Source organism: Meriones unguiculatus, chromosome 15 (assembly GCF_030254825.1).
Source record: "Meriones unguiculatus strain TT.TT164.6M chromosome 15, Bangor_MerUng_6.1, whole genome shotgun sequence".
NCBI lineage: Eukaryota > Metazoa > Chordata > Mammalia > Rodentia > Muridae > Meriones > Meriones unguiculatus.
The window spans coordinates 10585050-10609056 of NC_083362.1; the positions used below are offsets into that span (position 1 = coordinate 10585050).

The window sequence follows — 24007 nt, forward strand, 5'->3', positions numbered from 1 at the left end:
CTTCAGGCTATGTCTGTAAAGTATTTGTGAAATGTAAATGAATTTTATATTTGGACTCGGGTTCTTCTCTCAGAAAGCTCAGTATACAAACACAATTATCCCAAAATCTAAAACAAATTCCACCGTGAACCCTGAGCACTTCAGATCCAGTCACTTTGGAGAAGAAGCCTTCTGCAGCTCAGGGGTGACTACATGAACTCTCACCTCTCCTCACATTTCCACGTGGTTTTGCTCTGTTTCTTACCAGCCAAGGGTCGCTTCACATCCAAGAGAAAGGCTGAATATGTGGCTTATTGCTTTGGGGTAAACAAAGTGGGCACACTGACCTTCCTTTTCATCTTGGTTTCTCCTGAATAAAGCGCTACAAACGAACCCACCTCTCACCTTGCACTTGAGCAGCACGTTACATTCTCCAGTCACCTCCCAGCTCAGATACTCCGCAAAGTGCGGGCCTGTGGAATGTCAACGACAGAAGCAGTCTCCGGTCAGTTGCAAATGCAAGATCAAAGCTTGTCCTTAAACCCTGAGGTGATTTACGTTTGAGGTCAGACCCCAGAATCAGGAACTTGGTCATAAAGTATCTTTAATGCCCACATACTTAACAATGGCTGTTTTTAAGTTATTCTTTACAAAGCATGAAATGCTGTTCGTTTAAATTTGCTGTGGAAATGACTTTGGAATGTTTTATACAAAAATGTCTATTTTTACCTTGTTTCCTGATCCATTCTTGTCGCTGGAATTCAGCTTCTTTCTGTAGCTTCTTATAAACTACAAATTGAAGACAAGGAAGTGTGAAACTGGGCTGAGTGGCACAAGCGCACACGGCAGGCACTAGGTGAAGTGACTGTTTTCACTATTATACTTACAGACTGTGAGGACCCTGTTCTGATTTTCAGAGGTGAAGAGATAACCTTTGAAAAGTAAGAAACTTTGTGTGTTCTCATGTGTGTATGTGTGTGTAAGAGAGCTTGTGCGTGTATATATGTGAGTGTGAAGGTATGGGTCTGTGTGTACGAGTGTATGTTTGTGTGTGTGCAAACGTGGTGTGTGTGTCTGTGTTGTAAGTATGTGAATCTGTGTGTGTATGTGTGTGTGTGAAAGAGTGTGAAAGTGTGTGTGTCTATGTGTGAGCATGTGTGTATGTGTGTGTAAATGAGTGTGAATGTGTGTCTCTATGTGAGTGTGTCTGTGTGTGAGTAAGTGAGTGACTGTGTGTGTGTGTGTGTATGTAGGCCAGAAGTAGACATCAGGTATCTTTGCTAATTCCCCTCACCCCTATGCAGGGACTTACTATGTGGCCCTGGCTGTGCTGGAACTTCTGTGTAGACAAGGCCGACCTTGAACTCAGAGATCTGCCGGCCTCTGCTTCCCCAGCACTGGGATTAACCTTATTTTTTAAGACAGGCCTTGGAGGCTGGAGGGATGGCTTGGTGGTTAAGAGCATGAATGGCTTTACTGCAGGCCCTGAGTTCAAGTCCCAGCACCCACACTGGGTAAGTGACGGCCACTGGAGCTCTAACCCACTTCCATACACACCTACCCAGAAACACCTACACACATGCTTTAAAATAATAACTAAAAAAGCATCTCTTTTTAAAAAGATCGATTTTTAACTTAACCTAGAACTCACTGACTTGCCTGAACTGACTGCCCAGCGAGGCTCAGGGATTCTTGTCTTTGCACTCCTGCACTGGGATTAGCATGTGCTGCTGTGCTGGGCTTTGTATGTGGACACGGGGGACCTGAACTCAGGTCTTGCTGTCTGCAGTGCTGGCTCCCTGCTGACAAACCATCTCCCAGGGCCCTGCACTAAATAACTTTTCCAAGGCCGTAAAGCTAGGAAACGGTGAAACCACACTGGCCGTTACGGACAGACATCTGGTAGTCTTTTCCGAGCTTGTGGAGTGCCACATTTTAAACCATGATGGTTTCCACAGACCGACCTCTACCCTCTAGTTCCAATATATGCCTGGCAGGTTTGGCACACATACGGCACTTTTACATTTTTTTCTTTCCAAAGTTTAATAAGTTAGGGTAATTACCATAGAGTTAAAAAAGTGTCGTGGTTTGCTACTGAGACCCACATACAGTTAGTTCTGGCTGCCCTGAGACCTCTGAGGTTGGAGAATTTAGTAGTACCTACTTCTTCACATATAAAACTATTTAAGCCCAGCCATGCCTGAAAGCCAGCGACGGTTCTGCTGTTCTTTTAAAGTTGTGTTCATTTTTAGGCAATGGAGCACTATGGGAAGTGTTGACTGGATTTGAAATTTCATGCATGAATTCAATAAACAGTTCCAGCCACGAGTCAAGGGCCTCTCTTACACCCTGAGGTGTCTGTGCAAAGGTAGGTAGCCAAGTGTCCCACTGCACTGTCCCTCGGAACTCCTACCATCTCCAATGAGGACAAGCGTAGAATGGCCGGTCGCCTTTCCGTCCTGAATCTGGAATGTGTACGTGCCCTCGTCCTCATCCTGCAGCTTTTCCATGAACATTTCAATCACGCCCGTGTTCCGGTCCACGTGCATCTTGTATTTCTTCAGTGTGAGGAGAGAAAAAGAGGGGAGAAATCAGCGAGGAAAACATTTTGCTTTGGAGACAATAACCCCGATGAAATAAAAGCAAACCGGGAAGAATCGGAATTTTAATATTTCTAGATGACTAAGCAAGTTGTTTAAAAATCCTGTTCCTGGGAAAAGGAACCTACTATGTGGGTATACGACCTGCCCAGGAATTGATGATGAAGAGTGTGAAATCTCAACAATACGGTCACCTACAATCACTTAAACACGACCTTCACACTTGACACACCAAAGCAGATGGGGGAACCTTACAATGCCTCACCCCTAAATGAGAGCTGTGGGCATTTAATGGCTGCCAGGAGAGGAAGAGTCAGTCTCTCCCTAGGCTGCGCACCCTGATATCCAACTCAGGGGTCCTCCCTAAACACAGATACATACAAGCCACGTTAGATGAACCAGCAGGTTGTATGAAAAGGTCGTGAACTTGGAAGGGAGTAGGAGGACACGGGAAAAGTTGAGTGGGATAGAGGAATAGAAATTTGTGTGTATACACACACACACACACACACACACACACTGGATGAAATTCTTAAAAATTAAATAAAAATAAAACATCAAAAATAAATATTTTTAATGGAAAACAACAAATGTAAAGCCTACCTCCCCTTCAAAAATTTCCTTCTCGTTAAAGATGTAGTTGACTTTGGCATTGCCAGACAGCTTCTCAGCCTGCATCCAGAACCGCACCTGACCTTTCTCCAAAATTTCAACGGCCAACTCTGACTTAGTTGGGACAGCTAGGAAGAGTAAAAATAGACAGAGTAAGTCAGCATTCTGGGTAACAACAATATTGATACAGACATTCCTACAAGTGAAAACAATAGCCAATCCCAAGAGCAACACAAGCCCTTGCTTCTGCAAGACCCGGAGACAATAGGCACGTGATAGGGTGACCTCAGTGTGAGGGATGGAGAGGCTCGGCTCGCACCCTTTTGAATCACAGCTGTCTCTGTTGTCCAAACAAGGAAGATGAAGTTGTAGGGGCACTTCCAGTTCACCTCTGTGATTCCCTACTGCAGCGTTAGTCAAGGTTATCCAGGGGCAATCACAAGGTAAAGTGAGAAAAGTCCTCAGATGACCCACAGTGGCCACTGACTGGCCCCCAAATCTGCTAGAAAACAAAACAACACAAAACTATCCCACAGTCAAGTGTCAGGGATGCCTTTCTTTGCGTTTCCCCGTCCACTCCATAACATCAATTACAGATTTGTTCTGCTTCAGAACTGAACAGACTCCTGGGTGTTCTGTGCTGAGGGGTGGCAGATACATTTGCGGGGGACAGAAGACGGGCTCTGGAGTGGAAACATGACCTCATCAGTTGCTGCCCTCCTTCAGCCTCATGGCTCTCACCTGTCAACATGGGTGTTATGTGCCCGCCCGCCTTACTCAGCTAATAGGCAATTAACTATGGCACCACAGGACACATTAACATACTGTGGATGATGATCAGCAATTGGAAGGTGAGTTCTCTGCCCTCCACTGCGTACACTGATGAGAAAGCTAAGTGATAAGCGTCATGACATCTGAGCTAAGCCCACAGCTCTTCTGCGCTGTTCTTAGTCCCAGTTCCAATGCTCTGGTGAACACTGTGGTTTTCCAGTGTGAATGAATGTCTGAGCGGAGCAGATGAAGACAGGTCCCAAGACCAGAGGCTAACCCTTGCAACAGACAATTCTTGAGAATGGACAGGATCTCTGAGAAAAGCCTGGAGATCCCATCGTGGAGATCAGAATAGACGGGTGATATGAACTGAGGTGGCAATACAAAGGAAGGGAGGGGCCTTCTTGGAAGCCTTTGATGCTATCTGCTCCAAGTCACAAGACATTGTCTAGAGGAACACAGATGAGTGCACATTGCCACTGGGGGAACTGAGCAGGCGCAGCATGTGCCCGCAGAGAAAGACTATGGCAAAGACTATGGCATAGCTGCGGGACCAGCCTTAGAGAAGGCCCCTTCGCTCCACCATCTGCGTGCAACTGGTCCCATTATTAGCTCCCTGGCCTCATGTTCGTAACCTCTAAAATCCAAACCACCACAGAACAGGCCCTTTCTGGGTCAGTGTGTGTTCAAATGACAACATTCCATCTAAAGGCCCGAGGGAAGGCCTGGCATACAATAAACGCTCTGTAAATGCTGGCCATTCATGTTTTGGTATCTGGTTTCTTTTTCCTCCAGCTGCTTTAACAATATCCTATAATTATAACATAGAATGTGTTAAAAACTAGGAGCACAGAGCACTATATGTTTATGGATATGTGCTTATGTGTGTGCATTATTTGCGTAGTGGGGAAATAGTGAATGTCAGCAAATGAAGAGCCTTGGTGCAAGACGTTGAGGATGCTGCGTCTTCTACCCTCAGACAAGCTGAGCCGCCACTCTGCAAATTTAGCATTAGTAATGGCAAAGCAGGCCATATTATTTTCAGTCATTACTTCTATGCTTTTTTTTTTTAATCTTTTCCTTCTCTCAGATCCAAATTACCTTCTCTGGCAATTTATTTGTCCTAGCAAAACATACTATTTGTAGATAGAAGGCATATGCTCATTGTCTTTCAAAATATTTTTGAAAATGGCTTTACAGGGGTGAATTTACTATGTTAAGGAATAAAGGAATAGAATTTCTAAAGTTTACCTTCAACGAGAAATGAGACATTTAAAAGCTTATAAACTCAAGAAAATGACTTACTGTCTTTTTTTGACCAAGAGGAAGTGGGTGTAAGGAAATTAGATATGCTGCTTTCACCCTCTGGAAGCTCTCTGAAATGTTCCATTAGTGACCTCATCACTGGGGGGGGGGGGCACAATACTGGAACTGTCCTATTTGAAATGCTGTTTCAAGGGTCTAAATAAAACTTCACTGGATTGGGGGTTGGGGATGTGATCTTCATACTGAGTCTAACGCATGCCCTTGGGCTCTCCCTTCGTGCCAACCACATTGCCACAGCTGGTCTCTGATAAGAAAGCCTTGAGTTTGCTGTCTCCAAGCACCAAGGATTACAGTCCTTAGGCTTGAGCAAGATTAAACGTCTCAGTGTCGATGACAACAACATGAGTCGGTCATGGCTTCCTTAACTGTACCATCTCTGAGTCATGTGATCCTGGAACTGCGGAGGCCCAGGCCACGTGAACTTGGCAGCGACACACTGCCTTGACTTCTCCCACCAGAATCTTTTAACCTCAATGTAAATGTTGCCGGAGAAGCTGTTGCCTGGAGACATGAGTGTTTCCTAACTGGATTACTGCTTCTTTCCATTTCTACTGGGCTTCGGTGGAGGAAGTAAACAAGTGCCTTAAAGACAGCTTCTTGTGAGGGCCGAAGAATTGTCACAACTGCCAACCCTAGAAACAGAAACCAAAGCCCAGGGACATGAAAATGATTCACTCAGGGTCACAGAGCAAACAAAGACTGCCCGGGGAGGCCTCCACCTTCCATATAGTTTTCAAAATTAACTTGGTCATCCACAATAATATTTTCCGGTTTCATGGTGAATAAGCACACAGATGAAATTAATGCCATGGGCTGGGAGCTCCAGAAACTCCGTAGTCACAAAGGAAGAAAACACATGTTTGGGAACTAAGGGATCTTTTAGATCTTAATTTAAAAGGGGGCGGGCATTTTACCACATCCTCATCTGCTTTCTCAAACCCCGCACTGTGCTTCCCTGGAGGTGTATTTGCCCAGTGAGTAACAGATCCTTTCAGGCCAGTGGAGCCTTTGGCGTGTTATTTCAGGCTTCTTTTTCTCCTCCTAGGTATCAGCCATGGAGTTTAATCTTTTATACGGAAGGTGCTTTGTCTAAGGGCTGTTAAATAGTTCAGAAGGGCTCTTGTTCAGAGTGAGGCCTTCACCCTATTTTCCAAGAGTACAAGAGTGTAATACATCGTCTTCAGGCTGCCTCTGTTTAGAGCTTCGAGTCTTCTGTTACGTGCCAACATTACAGAATGGCCTATGACATGTAAGTGACTGTGTTTAGAAGATCCCAATGTGATCCCAAAACGCAAGGGTCAGAAGCTGAAGAACGTATTCCCTCATATTACACACACAAGTGCACACACTGCCCTGCAGAATGAGGCAAGAGTGTACATCCTTTCTATTTCTTTTCCTTTCTCTTTCCTCCTGGCCCCCTTCTCTTGTTCTTGTTTGTTTGCTTTCTCTTTAGACAGGGTCCCTGGTGGACCAGGCTGGCCTCTAACTTCATATTTTGCTATATAGCCTGGGATGGCCTTGAACTTCTGGTCTCAAGTGCTGGGATAACGGGCATGTACCATCAGGGCTGGTTTTTGGGGGTGCTGGGGATCAGATCCAGGAATCTGTCCTGCTATAAAAGCTTTCTGCCAACCACAGCCTTATGGAACACTTTTCCCTGTTAGTGCCTTGGCACTTCTGGAGAAAAATGGCAACGGGAAGTGTCATTTCTAGAAAGTGCTTCTGTGGCTCCTGTTTTGTGAAGTATATCCTAAAGCCTCTCCTCATCTCCCTCTTTCTTTCCTCCCTCCTGCCATGCCTTCTTGCTCCCTCCTTTCTTCCCTTAGACAGGTTTCACCATGTCCCCCTCCAGACCATGAATTCAGGGTTCCCCTGCATCTATTCCTAGCTCTTTTTAAAACAATTTAGGTCAAGATAAAGTCTTATTAAGTTTTCTAGTCTGTCCTTGAGCTCTGTAGCCTGGGCAGGCTTTGAACTGGCCTTTCTCTGCCTCCAAAGTAATGAAGATTACAAGGAACGTGCCATCAGCCAGGCTTTAAACTTCTTTCCTTAATCCCCTCTGAGCTGTTATTTGTTCTGTTACAGAAGTGGAACCCAGGTAAAACCGCTAAAATCTGTGACTGGGCAGAGGTACTTACTCGGGAACTTGTGCTCCTGGCTGAGGGCAAGCAGGCGCTTCATTTCTGTATGGAAAAACAAAAGGTAAGCCTTTACCTACCAAAGCACAGGTCACTTGATTGAGTGGGAATTGAAGCAGCATCAGACTTGGGATGAACAATTTTAACTCACCTTCCTCATCTATTAAGTAGCTTGAGGCTATCCCATCAGTGTCTGTTACGTCACAGGAGTAGGTGCCCAAGTCGTCTGCCCCGAGGTCTTTGAAGGTCATTTTTGTCCTTAAAAACACAATATTTTCCTTAGGAGTGAGACTGTGCATGGCCTGCGGGTCTGCCCCTCTGTTTCTGGTCTCCTGTATGTGAGACTCCCTTCATGTAGAACATTTGTCATGTCCCTGAGCTAAGGCTTGCTGGCCCTTGGAGTCTTGGGTTGAATGTCATTTTTGCTAGGAAGCCTTTCTTGACCTCTTGAAGGATAATGGAGGCACAGGTATGAATGCCCCATCTCCAAGCTACGCTGCATATATAATGCACATCCTATAAAAAGACATTTTTTTGATTAGACCTTGCTGAGCTAACACTGAGTCTAAATTTTTCTCCTATAGGGCAAATATACTCCTATACTGCAGGGGGCTCTGGTGTCTTTATGCCATCTGTATACTTCTCTTCTCGGAGCTGGTGGTGAACTGCAATTATCCCCCTGTAGTGTCTGTGCCTTCAGAGATAGGCTCCTGTGTTGCTTTCTATGGCATCCTTGGCAGTACTTTGTTTGGATCACAAATGTGAATTAATGAACAGATCAATACCCTAGTCCGTTGTGTTTTCTCATTTTGGAACGCTCCATTACAAGTCATGGTATCATCTAAGATCAACTAAACATTTAAATGTTAAGTGAACAAACCAGGGGAAAAAAAAGTTTATAGTTGGATTGTTTTTTCCGTTAACCAAATGTGTTCTATTCCAAGAACTGTGCATTTGAAGGATTATTTTAAGGCTATACTGGTTATGGATTTTTATAATGCCAGATGTAAAATAGTTATGACTTCATCTTCTTATTCCAAGGAGGTTAAGCAGGGGACAAGGAGCTTATTTTATGTCCCTGCCGTGAAAATGAAATGTTGTTAGGATAGAGATATCCCTTACTTGTTGCCTTTGCTTTCAACTTCTACTCGTGGAGAGTCTTCAGTAGGCACATAATCTTTGGACCAGACAAATTCTGACTTGGGAGTCATCTGATCGCATTCAAAGTTCAAGGAAATGACTCCGTCATCATCCACATTTACGACGACTTCTTTGGTACCTAGAAGATCATAAAGAAGGCAGTTGGAACTTGTGACAGGAACAAGCCAAGTAAGAATTCTTGTGTTGAGATGTCTTCCTTTATTTAGCTTTAGAGCAAGGCACTGAGCCAGGGCCAGGGATTCTCTGAAATTCAGCTTCCAAACTGTAGAGTCAACACCAACTTTGTCTGTTCAGAGCTGAGAAAAAATTGAGTGAAATGAATGCCACAGGGAACGGACTTGATGGTCATTGTAGACAATGAGGTCTTGGGCAAAGGAAAAGTGGGTTCATAACTTTTGCTTCAATTAATCCTGTATCTAGTAGGTCACCAGAAAAGGATAGACATAAATAAACCGAAGAGAACTTTCCAAGAGAAACTGGAAAGAATTAGCATTGCCTATATTCTCTGACTCAAAGTTGTAAGTCATTTTCACAGGAAGAATATACGGGAACTTTCTCTTCCCTCTCCATAACCTTATCAGTTTGAAGATGTCTCCCTAGATTAGAAATGATAAAACTAGAAAAGATTACTATTGAGCTATAGGAAAATTTCAGTGGAGATAAATTTCAAAAGATCCAATGTGTTCCAAGAAGATTGGTTTCTGGATCTTAAAAGAAAATAATTTAAGGTTACTTTATTTGGGGGACCTAGAACAAATTACACTGGCATCAAATATAGCAATTTTAAGTTTGTATAGCAGCATACCTATTGCCAAATCCAGTTTGAAAGAAGCAAAATGCACTCAATTTATGCAAATTCAATCATCAGCCTAAACTTGGTTTGTTTTAATATATCAGGAAAAGTACATTTAGGTTCAGAATGGCATACTTTTATTATTTCTTAAAGCATTAGAAAACCTCCCTATAGTTGTTTCCTAGGGAAATGTTATTTTATCTCTAGATAGGAGCATTAAAGTCCATCATTCTGGGCACTGTCCAGCATAACCATCCATGGGGCTGGGGAGTGGCGAAGTCCTGCTAGGTGATGTTCAGGAGGAAACTAAGCCCAGACAATGAGTAACAGAGGGTATTGGATCCTGATCCTGATCGTTATACGATTTGTGTCCTTCCTGATGACAGTGCAAGCTTTCACTTCCGCGTCTACATATACATCCAAAACTTGATTGCTAGCGCATGTGGAGAGCAGACAGCACCCTGGTTCTAGCAGATGTTAAGTCCCATTTTAAGTGGCTATCGTCGTACTCGACTCACCAGTAACCTAAAATAACAATTAACTCTCCTTTAAGCGAGGCATCTGCCGCACGGTCCTTGTGAAGTTGCAGGCACCGCCTTATTCTGTCCTGACAGCACACACAACTAATGCTCACACCCCACTGTTAAAAAGTACCGTGCCAACGTGCTGGCTGGAAAGCAGGCAACGAATGGCTGGTGTGGAAGAATGTTTGGGCCCAGAAGGTCACCGTGGGAATATACACTCAGCGTGTTTGTATGTCTGTGTTACTGTGAGGAGACAGAAGTGATGGGTGTTGACTAAATCTCTTTCACTCTTCCCTTAGTGTCTGCTTCATGAGCATTCACATGAATAACTTCACCACTTATTCATGTTAATCACTCCCGCACCTGCAATCCTTTTCCCGAGAATGTATCACCCTGCTTGCTGCTTATTATAGTAAAGATATGACTTAAGTTTTTAAAAAGGTATGTATTGTTTGGGCTAAAAAGCTTAATTTCCCCCCTGAAGCTGAAGACTAGACTTTTATGCAAAGAAACCACAAAACTGAAGGCATCTGAGCAGTTCCACTTGCTTCACCTTTCTCTCCGTTCAGTCAACGACCTTTGTGCTGTAGAGCTTCACCCACTTGGAACCTGGCCCCAAGACAAGAAATCAAACCACAGCTCTGTAAGAGCCCTGGCTCATGTGCCAAAGTCCACTCTTGAGGGTCCTGCCCATACTGGGGAATTCCAGTCACATGGAATATATTTGTACTTCACCCATGGCCGGTCTTCAAATCTAACTCGTTACCTCCTTAGCTGATTACGCTTATTCCATAGCGAAAAAGCCACTACTGGTAAGCAGTTAAAGAACAGAAAGAAGATAGAAAAAACAAAATCTTCTCACCAGTAAAGGTAGCACCAGATCGCAACCCTATGCCACAAATATAAGGCTGGTGGTTATGGCTCCGGAGCCGTACACAGAGGTAAAAGAGGTTTAGAACGTTGCATCACCAAGTATTTACTGGAACACATAGTCTTTTCAGACAGAATTTCATGGAGTCTCAAAATGAAAATCAAAGGATTGATGATGTAGCAATGAACTCTCAGATAAGTAGAACAGTTGGATACTTAAAACCAAACTTTATTTACTTATTCACTGACACTGTGGTTCTGAGGATCAATTTCAGGCCCAGTTTAATGGCCAGGTTTGGTTCCAAATGCAAATAGGTCTCAGGGTAGGATGGCCCTGCTTAGGTGATCTTCAGGTGCCTCAAAAGTGTTGAGAGAAGACAGAACTAGTTCACGGAAGCACTGCAGAAATTAAGTTTTTAATGTAACTGGTGATCGTCTGTAAGAGGTGAAGTTAAAAAGATGCTTTTCCCCTGTTTTATATTTCCTTTCAAACATCCTGTTTTAAACCTCAAGTGATATGTTCTGTTCACCTCAACCTGTGTGTGAGTCTAACCTCATCACCTTACAACTGAGCTCTAACCTGAGAAATGTTACATTTTTGTACCTTTGGAAAAGAACATAGTGATTCTTTGCTGCAGGCTCAAATTTAATTTAAAAATAAGTAGTTCCTAGGGTCGACAGTGATGTAGGGATTAGTTGCTGATTCAGCTAGCATTTTTCTCCTATGTGAAGCTTTTCTTGATCAATTATGGACGACTGCCACATGGTAACATTGTAGAAAGTAGAAAAGAGCACTGTGAACATTTCTTCAACTTGCGCAAATTTAATTGTATCTGTGATAGATGCTGGTAGTTAATTTTTTTCAATAAACGGACAATAAAGCTGGGGCATGGTAGCATGTTCCTTTATTCCCAGCACTGGGAAGGCAGGGACAGAGGGACTGCTATGAGATCAAGGCCAGCCTGTTCTACTAAGTGAGTCCAGGATAGCCAAGGCTACACAGAGAAACCCTGCCTCAAAAAACAAAAATAAATAAATAATAGATAAATGGGCAATAAAAAGAACAAATAAAAACACTCAGAACTATTTGGGTCCTAAGGTTTAAAAACAAAAGCTTATTAAGATGACTGTTTAGTTGCATTTTCATTTTCCAAAAGATTGCCCCAGTTCTTTCATTTATTGAGAATGGGGTTAAATTCTGTATAGGTAGAAACTTCGTCTTTCATATTTTCTATACATAGCTACATGTTCCAAGGAGTGGACCAAAACACCAACTTTAAGATAACATAGTTGAAAATTGTAATGTGTATTTTATTGGAACATGTATTTAAGCTTATGCATGACACCAATATTCCAATAAACAGGCAGCAAAAGAAAGGCACGGCCCTCCTTCATTTTACACTTAAAATCTGAAGCGGGATCTAAGTCTGTTGTTCTGTCAAAAGAAAGGACTCCCCGAGAGCCCTTTCATCTAGGGAAAAGGGCAACCCGCTTCCCCGTGAAGCTGGGCTGGGAAAGGGAACCAAAGTTCGCAGTGACACAGGGCTTTCCAGAAACAACTTTTGATTCTGTTTAAGAACATGGACATTTTCTTGGCACACCAGGAGATTTGGGTGGAGAAAAAGGATTATTTTGACCTGTCAAGGTTTTAAACATTGTCCTGGGGCTGCAGGGATGGCTCAGTGACTATGAATGTTTGCTCTACTCCTGCAGGTGACCTGAGTTTGGTTCCCAGCACCCACAACAGGCAGCTCACAACTGACTGTAACTCCAGCTCCAGGAGATTCAACACCTTCTCTAGACTTCAGACACCTGCGCTTGCCCGCGTGCTCACATCCTGCCTCTCTCCCTCCCTTCCTCTCTTATTCCCCTCCCTCCCTCTTTCCCTTTCTCCCTCCCTCTCTCTTTCTTTGTCTGTCTCTCATGCACACACAAACACACAATTAAAAATAAATCTTTAAGAACAAGCAAAGTTGTTCCTAGTCAGCTCTTCAGCCTACAAAAATTTTAACAGAAACAGGGACATGGGGTCTCACAGGTGGTATTGTAATGCTCCTCCAGACCCTGGGAATCCCCAGGCTGAGAATGGGCTAAGAAAATGATCAGGGAGAACATAAACTACTTGAAAATTAACTGATTCTACCCCACTTTTCTCTTTTCTAAAAATAATAATAATAAGTAGATGAATAACTTAAAAGATTAAATCTCGGTGACATGTTTACTTCCCTATCTCAAAACAAGATAAAACTTTTATTTTGTCTTTTATGTGAGCAATAAAATATGCTGCATTTGCCTTGATCCATGTGTATATGTGCACACATATGATATGTATGTTTTTTTTTAACTCAAAAGAGGAACAGCTTAAACAGAGGTGAGCTACAGTGATTAGACACACATATCACTGAGCTGTCTTGTATTTAATCACACTTGAATGACCTATCATCTCGGTGCCTACCTGGTGGCCTCCACTGGACCCGCCTTTGCCAGCTCATCATTCTCAACCACACATGAATTACAAGATGCCTAGGATAAAGGAAGGAAGGCCACACTGCTCACAACATGGCAGTTGTTTCCTCATAGGCTCACGTGGTGACGTTGGTTGTGGTGATACTCATGGTACTACTCTGGGGAGTCCAGAGACCTTAGGCTGAGGGTGTATGTCACTGAATCTCTTCCATGCCCCCTGCTTTCTGTCTGTTATGATGTCAGCTGCTCCATCATGTCCTCCTTGCTACAATGGGCTGAAAGTTCTCAAATCGTGAGGTCAATGATCTCTTCTCCTTTGATGTTTGTGTCAGATAGTTGCCACCAGTGGGAACTGGTACGCTGAGTCAAAGGGACAGTTGGGGAGCAGGTACAAAACCCAGAAGAGCTCATCTTTCAGAGGATCAGCCAGCCCCCTGCCTCAGTCTCCACTGTGAGGATCCCTGCCCACATTTGCCTTCTCAGGGTCTTACCAGGTCCTGGGTCAACCAAGTTTTAGACACTAGGACTGCAAGAAACACTGGGCTATTAGCTGAATCCCAACTCATTTTTCTCTGGGGAAGCTCTGTGCCCAGCTCCCACTTGAGGCCCTGCTTGGTGTCTGGGTTCTCCTACCATCAGCTGATTTTTCTGCCTGCTGCTCTGTTTCTCTGACAAGAATGCCTATAAGTTACACTGCCAACTGGTTGACCTCCGGATCACCTGCCAGGCCAGGTGTCTCTTGTCTCATATCTGATCTAGCTCACCTGGCCTCTGTCTCCATTGTTGGTGCGATGCAATCAACAGCAGATAGGGTTTAAAAGTATCAAACATCAAGGAGGGAAAAACCTTTTTAGGCACCACCAAATCTACACCGAAGAGTTCTAACCTTTTTGTCTGTAGGTTCCTTTAGCTAACAGCTGTCTTGGGGAGTCACCACAGGCACACTTGTTCTGTTGTCTGGCTTCTCATTACCAACACAATTGGATTTTTTGCAGTGGCTGGGCAAAGCCTCCTGGAGCTTCTCTGACTTCAAAGGGAGGCATTGATCCTACTGACTGCAGTGGATTAAGTGAACTTTTAGCTGAAATCCAATCCCCCCCGGAGTAGCTTGTCAGGTGTATTTGCAGTGTGCGGTTACGTGATAAGCTTTATTTTCTACTTAAGAACTTAATAATATACCATAAGTGAAGGCATCCTCCTTAAATAAAAAAAAAGGGGGGGGGGGAGAAAGGATTTCTATGATCTAAAGAGAAAACAGAGTATTTTCTGAACTACAGCTGCAAGTTTTACACCCAAAATCTAGAAATTGATGCCATTTCTCCCATCTTTCCTCCTACTCATTCTAATATAAAGTGGGAAAAATAATACACTTAAACTCAGAAAAGCAATAAAGATAGTCAGTTTTCCTTGACGTTAAAGTTTTGCTAGCCAGCAGCTCACAAAACCTTAAATCCTAGTTTCTAGCCTATTTGACTGTGGCGAGTCATGTGAAAGGCCGTCATAGCTCTCACTGTACCAAGCTGCAAATGACGTTGTTCCTACATGGTTGAGGCCTACGGAGAAGCACACTGCTCCCAGGGCACACTCAGGCCCTGCCATGCGGTAGAAGCTGGAGGAATTCGTGTCTCGGGAGTGCACATGCCTGCTGACCAGAAACCAAACCCAAAATGCCACAAGGAGCACTTTGACTCTGTATGCCCCAGGAGTCTTTCCTAAGCCTCGAGCAGCTGAGTGTGTTCACAGAAACCAAATCCAAATGTCACAAGACTCTGTGTGTCCGAGGAGTCTTTCCTAAGCTGTGAGCAGCTGAGCGTGTTCATGTCTGCAGCTGTTGACCAGAATTATATTTCAAGAACGGAACGGCCATAGATGAGACTCTTGGTGCCTGTTTCCAACTCGGTAACACAAAACTCTCACGGAGGAAAGCAACAGCCAACCCCCCCCACCACACCCCCCGTGACGGTTATGCTAACACCATACCTGGTGACCTGCCATTCTGAAGGTTGAGAACAAAGGAGGGTTTGAGCGTTCTTTAATCAAATTGGAACCTATAGCATAACAGGTGCTTTTGATCCTCGAGATGGAGCGTTCCCCCGTACACTCATCAAAACACTCCCTGAGGGTAGATATTGCGCATGGCCCTGTCTAAGTGTGTATCGGGCACCACTGATATTCACACAGTTGACAACTGAAAGGTGTGACGGCTCTAAGACGCATGTATGTGTATACATGTCCTCGTGTCTTCGTGTGTCTATTTCTAGCATTTGTCTTCTTTCTTTGGAATTTGGCCACAGTTACTTTGAAGCATCGTATACCCCGCCTCACTCTGTGAAGATGGCTTTTGTCAACCACATACCTACCAGCTGGTTCAGGAGTGGATAAAAACCGTCCTGAAGAAATGGGATGCGGGATGCAGACTGTGCCTCAGAGGGTGCACTGTTTGTACTTTTCAGTAACAGGGGCTCCAAGGAGCAGGAGCTTCCTCTGTTTGCGTTTTTCTTATCAGGAAAATAATTGTGGCAGTCTGTGTCTACCCCTTGTCCATTTTATTTCTGAAAATAGGGGCACACTAAAGTGAAAAACCTTACACTAGAATGACCAAAACCAAAAAGTTACTGGATAATAATTTTTACCCTTTTACTGGTGCTGGTGCTTTGTTTTATGAAACTTCTGTGAACAGAAATAAGACTTTTAAAACAGAACAAATTGAACAGGAAAGAAATCATCATCATCATCATCGTGTAGTGGTTAGGAACTAACTGAGCAATGGGCACCATAAGCTTTGTTTTCAAAGCACACCTGTGGGCCCATCATGGCTCCCTTGAACCTGGCAGAGAGGGTGCTTCCACTCAGCCAGCCACGCACAGGACCACTGTTAGTTTAACCCATGGGTCAGCACACTCTGGTGGCTGGGCTAACTCTGGCGGGTTGCCTCTTTGTGTAACGCCACAAAGCAGTGATGATTTTCATACTTTAGCCAGTTTTGTTTTTTTTTTTAAGGTCAGAAAATGTGGCACACACCTTTAGCCCCAGCACTTGGGAGGCAGAGGCAGGCATATCTCTGAGTTTGAAGTCAGTTTAATCTACATAGCAAGTTCCAGGCCAGCCTTAAGATCTTCTCTCAAAATAAACAAAAAAAAAAAAAAAACCACAGAAGAAAAAAAACAAAACACACCAACAGAAGAGTCATATTTCAAGGTATGGGAATACAATGTAGAATTCATATTTTATAGTTTGCAGCATGCATGTTATTATTTACACAATGTGCAGAATGCCTGATACTGTAATGATGGATTTATGTGATGCACATGAGAAGGTTTTATTAGAGCACAAGTCTGCTCATGGACTTGTCTGTGGTGCTCTCATGTCCAAGCAGCTATGACAAGGACCACACAGCTCTAAAGCTGAAAATACCACCTTGCTCTTGACAGAAAGTATGCTGACCTCTGCTTTAACTTTAGAGCTAAAATTCTCTATATCCTACATCTCTGTAAGGGGTGTGTCCACTCCCTGAGATAGTCCAGCTCCCTCTGTGATTGGAAAGTATCAGCGCTACAGTCCAGGCACAATGGGAACAACTTAAGCTGGTTCAGAGTACCCAGTGGTTCGACATTAACCCCTGTAGCTCTTAGACTACCTCTGACCTCGCTAATCCAAGTCCTGGAGTTCCTGTGAAACGGCTGTCTCCTGCTAAGAAAGGGTTTAGTTATTGGCCGCTTGGATGGCACCTACTAAGAATGAAAAGAGGTAGGCTAAATGTGGCTTCAGTATTGAACTTGTACAGGAAAGATCTTTTTCCCCTTTGGTCCTTGGATTAAACCCTGGTCCTGTGCGTGATGCTTGACTGTTCCGCGGCTGAGTGACACCCAAGGCGGAGATGAATATCAGTGAAGACGCAAAGGACTCACCCGGACGTGTTTCTGCCACAACAGGACCAGCAAGGTCAGAAGGCTTTCCAACACCGGCCTGGTTGATGGCACGGACACGAAACACATAGCTCTCACCCTCTTTGAGGCCTTGCACCTGGAACAAGCAGGTTTGGAAATAATGAGCATCTTACGCCACATAAGCAGGCGTGTCCTTGCTCTATAGGAATCATTAATCACACAACTCCAAGCAAACAGGGTTTGTGTTCTAGGTGGCTTTGACTTTGGTCCACCTTCTCTGTGGACCAGCTGTCACTGTTAAAATGGAGTTGCTAAAATCCCTTCCAACCCTATCATTCTCACTCGCTCTCACACACGTAATTTAAACACTCCAAAATTCAGAAGCATGTTATGTGTTTCTGAAATGCATGCACACTTTGAATGAATTAGCTGCTTTAGTCTTTGCTCAAAAAGGTAAAATACAAAGTGTTCAAAACAGCATTTACATTACACACCTCTGAGTGCGTCCCTTGGCAAGAAGACATTTGGTTTTTTGCTCAACAGTACATTATGGGTGCTGGAGAGGCGGCTCCGTGGTTAACAAACAGCACTGAGCGCTCTTTCAGAGGACCCTGGTTCAATTCTCAGCACCCACACAGCAGCTCCTAATCTATCGCCTATTTATCACTAAACAGACAGGATACTAATATAATTGTGAACTCAAAGAGCTTTTAAATAATCAAAGTGTATTAAAATTCTACACCCCCACAGAACCAGCCCAGATATCCATCAACAGTTGAACTGACAAAGAAGATGTGATACATTTACACAATGGAATTTTATTTAGCTATAAAGAAGCTATCCGTTTATGAAATTACGACATTTGCAGGAACTGCAGATCATTCCAGGGACTGGAGAACACTATGCTAAGTGGAAAATGCGAGTCTCAGAAAGCGAAAGACCTTGCTTCATCTCATGCATGGAATATAGATTTAAATGTTTATAGATGGAGGACATAAAAGTAGAAGAGGAACTGTGGAAGTTGAGGAAGCAGCCTAAAGGAAAAAAGAAGGGGTGAGGGAGGAGAGGTGAATGGACTTTATGTGCTATAAAAGCAGAGGGGGGACTTCTCAGAAAGACCAAGGAGGCCAGCAGTAGCGTGTGGGGAGAGAAATCTGCCAGATCAGGAGGAGGCAATAAGAACAAAGGCTTGTGCTTTAAAACGTTACAGTGAAACACATCACTTTGCATGTTAACAAAAATAACTAAAAATATTCTACACCCTTGGCTTTTGAAATGACTTCTTATTGTCTGTACACAGCGGGGCAGGGGTAGGGGGCGTGCTGAGGACAAGCTGTGAGGGTCAGCCCTCTCCTTTCACCATGCAGGGTCTGGGGGTCAAATCCAGGTTGTTGGGCTCTGCAGCAAGCGCCGCTACTTACTGAGCTTGGCAAAGTGTCAGGCTCACACCCCCAATGGCCTTTTTTGTTTGTTAGCTCTGAAATTCTATGTGTATCAGTATTTTGCCTGCAGGTATGTTTGCAAACTACACCCTTGCCTGTGGAGGGAGCATCACAGCCCTTGGATCTGGGGTTACAAGTGGTCATAAGCAGCCATGTGAGCGCCAGGACCTGAACCCAAGGCCTCTGCATGGCAGAGTTTCTCCAGCCCTCTCAAGTTTTTAATAGTCAAGATGGTTTCTTAGAACAATCTTTTACAAATTTTCGAGTTGATGTGGGCTCTGTGCTGTTATTGTTCCAACACTGTTAATATTATTTATCAAAATTCTTGTTATTTTTAAAATATGTAATTTTAAAGAGTTGTTTTAGGAAGGAATTGATTATACCCAGAAGACTCAGTTTGTCCTCTAATGCTATGGTAGAGACCAGTATTCAAAATTTGATTTAAAACACACAGCACCAGGGAACATTTGTGACTATGAATTTAGAGCATCCATGCGTTGACTCCTAAGCTTTAAGTCTAACCATTGAATTGTATTTCAGTGCTGGCATAATATTATTAATAGTGGTAGCTCTCACTGGAGCTAATGAACTTTGCTTTTTTGTTTTGTTTTGTTTTGTTTTGTTTTGTTTTGTTTTGTTTTATGAAACAAAGTCTTGGGTAGACCAGGCTGGCCTGGAATTTACTCTGTAGTGGTGGCTGACCTAGAACTCCTCACCTCCTCACTTGTCAAATCCCAAGTGCTAGGACTACAGCTTGCCACCATACCCAATGGAGCTAATGAATCTTCAAAAATTTCAAAATTGAAATAAGTTCAATCTGTAAATGAACTTAAACTAGGGCACAGACCAAGTGCGTAAGAGTTGAATGTATTTTTACATCGAGAGACAATGCTAAGAAAGAAACAGAAACGTTTTCTTGTGATAAGAATAGAGGTAGCGTGCTAACAGGCCTGGTGAGTGACTGTGTTGGCTTTCTGTAATACGTGAGGAAGAGATCCGCATTCCAGAGTCTAGTCAGTGTTGTGACAGGAGAACACCTGCACTCTTCCATCACCCCAGCTCAAGGATAACGTCGCAACAAATTCACAACCTATGCACACGCGCTCTTGAATTTCTTTTCTTTTCCTATAATCTCAGCAGGAATTGTGCTCTGTCTCCTTCAATCCACTCCTTGCCTCACATGCACTAGTGACCAACACAGGGATGAACTGTTTGGTATGGGTGCAGTCTGCAAACTTCTGAGTGGTTGTGGAAAAGTCACACTAATAAAGCCGTGGAATCCTATTTCTTGCCCTGCTTTATCTTTAGGGTCTTCAGGCACTCTGCCTGTCCTCACCCTAGGGGAAAACATTCTTCTTCGGCTCATAAAACACGGCGAACATAAGCGAGAGAACCTGTCATTTCCAAACAGGGTGTGTATGTCAGGCACGGGTTCAGTAAGCAACTCAGGGAGTCTGGAGTAAAGGTGAGGTGAAGGTCAGGAGTTGAGTGAACCCATTCCAGTAAGCTGTGAGTGTTCTGCAAGAGCAGGCACACCCTCATAAGCAAAGTGAGATGGGCATGGCTCCAAAGAAGCTGCAGTTACAGGTGTACCGGCGTCAACTCCGGAAAAACAGAGCCTTCCGGCAAAGGCCACTGTCGAAAACAACTGTAGGGGAGAAATGAGAGTCACCCCCGCGAGATGCAACGAGATGGTGGAAAACAAGACCTGTGAGAGGGGTAAAGCTGAAGCGAAGAGGGATAGAAGAGGGAGGGAGTAGCAGATGCCTCTTAGAGCCATGTTAAAGATATTCCCCATTCTTAATTACTGCCAAATGGATGGAATCTTACCAGGAGCCCAAAATATGAAAGCGACTGTGATTACGTTAGTGCAGTGTTAGTAGTTTTCCATCGGAGGGAAAAGGCAGGCTCTCGGGCACAGGGCACCCTCTCACCCTCAGGTACTTGTTCTCGATGGCTGCCTCATTGAGTCCTCGCCACTGGTCATCCTTGGCACTGGCTTCCTTGAGGTCCACAAAGTAGCCAGTGACGGGGGTGCGGCCTGAGTAGACCGGAGCCTTCCACTGGAGAACCAGGGAGTTCTTCCTGACTTCGCTGAGCCGCAGGCCGTGTGGGGGTCCTGAGGCAGGGAGAGAGCAGAATTCTGCGTGTGAGGAGACTCGTGGAGAGAATGTTCACAGCCACACTCGGGGTCAGTGTGCAAGGGGACTCACTATGAAAATGTTCACACTCAGAGAATCTCAGCTGACTCCCTGACAGCATTCTCTTTAGACCTCCGTCAGTCTCCTGAAAGTAGCACGTTGTAGCCACTGTGCTTTTCCGTGGCTGCTCTGCAACTTACTGAGCACAGGTGGTCAGGGCACGCTCAGGTGCCTCTCAGAGCTGATAAAGCATCCCCGAGGCTGATTTTTGGGGGTGAAGGAGTCATCACTGATTTCAATCACACTCAGGGCAGTTAGCAGACAGTCCACAGAAGCCAAGGACCTCGATAACCTTCTGAGGAAAGGCCCTAAAATGTGTGCTGTGTGAACATGGCTGACATTTCAGAGGGTCTGAACGATGATGCCACCACCCATCTCTTTGTGTGGCCACTGGCTGCTACTCAAGAGATGTACATATTTCTTTTCATTTTTCTTTCTGATAACAACTTCTGTGTAACCAGCCAACCAGAGTCGCATGCAGTGACTCACTGCTCCTCGACATCAACTGCAAACACTGACGCTGCTGTGCTATGCTTCAGCGTTTCACCACCGATGGGCCGATGTCTGCCTCACTATTTACCTTGGCCTAGCAATTTCAAACACGCACCATTCTTATTTTCCAACATCCTCTATGCAAACAGTCGTAAGTACTCACATCAAATAGCATGGCATATCCTGCTTAGCCAAGGGCTTCAGTGCCTGCAAACCTGGGGCTTCCAAGTAGGCAGCGGCCCCTCTCTCCAGAGGTGGAGCTAGGTTCTGTTGTATTCCCTCCGGGAAGAGGAAGGCCACACTTGAGGTCCTGACTCCGCCACTTGCTACTGTGGTGGCCTTCTACCTGCCATTTAACTTGTACCTCGGTTCAGTCACCGTCACCAAAAACAAAAACAAAAAAAAAAAAAAAAAAAAAAAAAAAAAAAGGCAGCAAAACGTTCTTGCTGCTAGAGCAGCTTTCTGATGACTGATGGATCAGGGTGGCCGGTGGGGTATTTCTTCACTGAGCCCACCCCACAACTTTAATGTTGGCTTAATTGCTTTCTTGCAGTGCCTTTAGCACAGGCTTCAGTGACTCATGATTGCTAAGTCTGTGGCTGGTCACTTTACCTTTAAGAATTTTAAGAACTTAGACACGGATCCACCTGTGTGAGAGCGGCAGACAGGACTTTTCAACACCTGCCTCAAAGGCAAGCATTTGCCTCTTCGTCCCCGGGGACGTTGAGTGAGCCTTGAACAGCTTGTTTCTTCTGCTAACTCTTTGTTCTCGCTTGGCAGAAGTAAAGCAGAGAGGCGTTTGCTGCATGGGGGCCACCTGGTCGTTCTCGAGGGGCACAGGTGTCAGACAGGAAGGGGCGGCTCAGCCGTCCACACAGGATGCCTTTGTGTGGCCTGAGGCCTATGGTGGCATCACGAGAATTGTTAGATATGCTGATTTTCACACCCCGGAGTCCTGTGTCATTCAGAGTATTTGGGTCTTGGAAATCGATACCAAATAAGAATGGTGTGGTGTGTGTACACACAGAGAGAAGGGCTTAGCAGACAGAGAGGTGGGGCTTACACCCCTTGCCATGCAGCATGATGAGCCCAGGCAGGCAAGGTAAGGAAGAGGTAGGATAAGGGAGGGATGAAGGCAGCTAGCGGGGAGAAGCCAGAACCCCGGCCGGGTCTCCAGAGGATGATTGGGAAGGAGGTAGGTGAGCTTCAGAGCATTTGGGGGAGCAGCAGCACAGGATGCAGGTTCTGGAAATAAACCTGCTGGGGGATACGACCTGGTGCTCTTAATTGGCCTTTAAGAGGCCAATGAAGAGGTTGGAAGCCCTCCCAAGTCCTCACTTGACACTCAAATGGTGTCCTTGCGTCAGTCCTCCAGAGGCTGAGCAGTGGCAGCTCTGGGTTCCAGTTCAGTTGGGAGCATGAAGAATTTGTTTTCAGGTTTACTTTGCTACCTGCCATTTAATGTTATCCTAAAATATTTTAGATAAGCGCAGCAAGCAGGTTCTTGTCTCTAAAATGCCATCTAGACACTAGCACAGGTAGCACCAACACGTGCACGTCGGCGGCGGGAAGGCGCAGTTCCTACTTGCCTGGAACAGCGATGGTCCACTCTTCACACTTGAAGCACTGGCTCACGGCGGAGGGTGCCCCCAGCCCTGCGATGTTCACCGCTGACACTTGGAACTGGTACACTGTGTTTTCCTTCAGGTTGCTAATCTGTAACATTGGTGACATCACAAGCAAGCTGTTCAGCATTTGATTTATTTGTCTCTTAGGTTACAAACATACCCTGTGGTGATGTGGTGTTTAACAGTTAGTTTGTTGACTTCTTGTGTTGGGTGTACCCTGGGGTGGCCCCTGTACCGTCACACCCTTTTCTAATCACATCCTGGGTGTAGCCCAAGGAACAAAGCACCTGTCACTTCAGTTCCAGGGAATCTGGTGCCCTCTTTTGGCCTCTAAGGGTCACCCAAGTGCATATGCAGATAAGAAGTATTACACATATATACAAATTTTAAAAAATAGTAAAGTTGGTGTTGTGCAACTTTAATCTCAGCACTTGGGAGGCAGAGAAGTGTGAGTTTGAGGCCTGCCTGGCCTAGACAGAGAGTTCCAGGTCTGTCAGGGCTACATAGTGTGAGACCCTTTTCCAAAAAGCAGCAATAAAGTAACAAGGCAAAACACAAACAAAAAAAAAAAAAAGGATAGTCACGTGGTGAGACTTAGTGACAGGATTAGTGGGGTTAAACTAGAAAGCTAGTTGGAGACTGCCCAGCCGGAGGCCTAGGCTTTAAAATATTAAAAAACCTCTGTATCATTATTGATGCCACTGGCAGGTCTGAAGGTGCCGCACTACAGGGACAGTACGATATCTCTCAGTGCATGGAGATGCTGCTGAGCCTGACACCCTGACTCCAATCCCCAACACCCAGGATGTGAAGGGACCTAACTCCTGCAAGCTGTCCTCAGGCCTCCAATACACAAAATTAATAAATACATACAGATGTTTTAAATATCCAAAAGTAGTCAATAGACAACAGAAAGATACACATGACAGAAAGATCAAGTAGAAAGTACGTAATATGGTGATTGGGTTGAAGAATCTGTAACAAGGTTAAATATTCCTAAATGGTGTCAAATATAAACTGCCAGGCCAAGGGAACAAACATAATTCTACGGTTTTCTTTTTCTGTTGTTTGTTTGTTTTATTTTTTGAGACAGAGTCTCATATAGCTCAGGCCGACC

General features: G+C 44.5%; 1 protein-coding gene and 1 long non-coding RNA gene across 2 annotated transcripts in view; one reads left to right on the forward strand and one right to left on the reverse strand.

Annotated features, from left to right (window-relative positions):
• The window catches only part of Myom1 (myomesin 1), a 98885-nt gene that overhangs the window by 16383 nt on the left and 58495 nt on the right, over positions 1 to 24007 (reverse strand). Inside the window, exons 20-29 of the mRNA XM_060368156.1 lie at positions 22852 to 22978; positions 20504 to 20688; positions 17149 to 17263; positions 8549 to 8705; positions 7578 to 7684; positions 7427 to 7471; positions 3183 to 3319; positions 2393 to 2537; positions 709 to 768; positions 385 to 452 (exon numbers count right to left, since the gene is read on the reverse strand). Coding sequence (XP_060224139.1) covers positions 385 to 452; positions 709 to 768; positions 2393 to 2537; positions 3183 to 3319; positions 7427 to 7471; positions 7578 to 7684; positions 8549 to 8705; positions 17149 to 17263; positions 20504 to 20688; positions 22852 to 22978 — 1146 coding nt within the window. The remainder of the gene's footprint in view (positions 1 to 384; positions 453 to 708; positions 769 to 2392; positions 2538 to 3182; positions 3320 to 7426; positions 7472 to 7577; positions 7685 to 8548; positions 8706 to 17148; positions 17264 to 20503; positions 20689 to 22851; positions 22979 to 24007) is intronic.
• LOC132648045 (uncharacterized) lies at positions 1344 to 2536 on the forward strand. Its single transcript, XR_009586404.1, has 3 exons — positions 1344 to 1493; positions 2232 to 2347; positions 2481 to 2536. It is a non-coding gene; the product is annotated as an uncharacterized LOC132648045 (long non-coding RNA).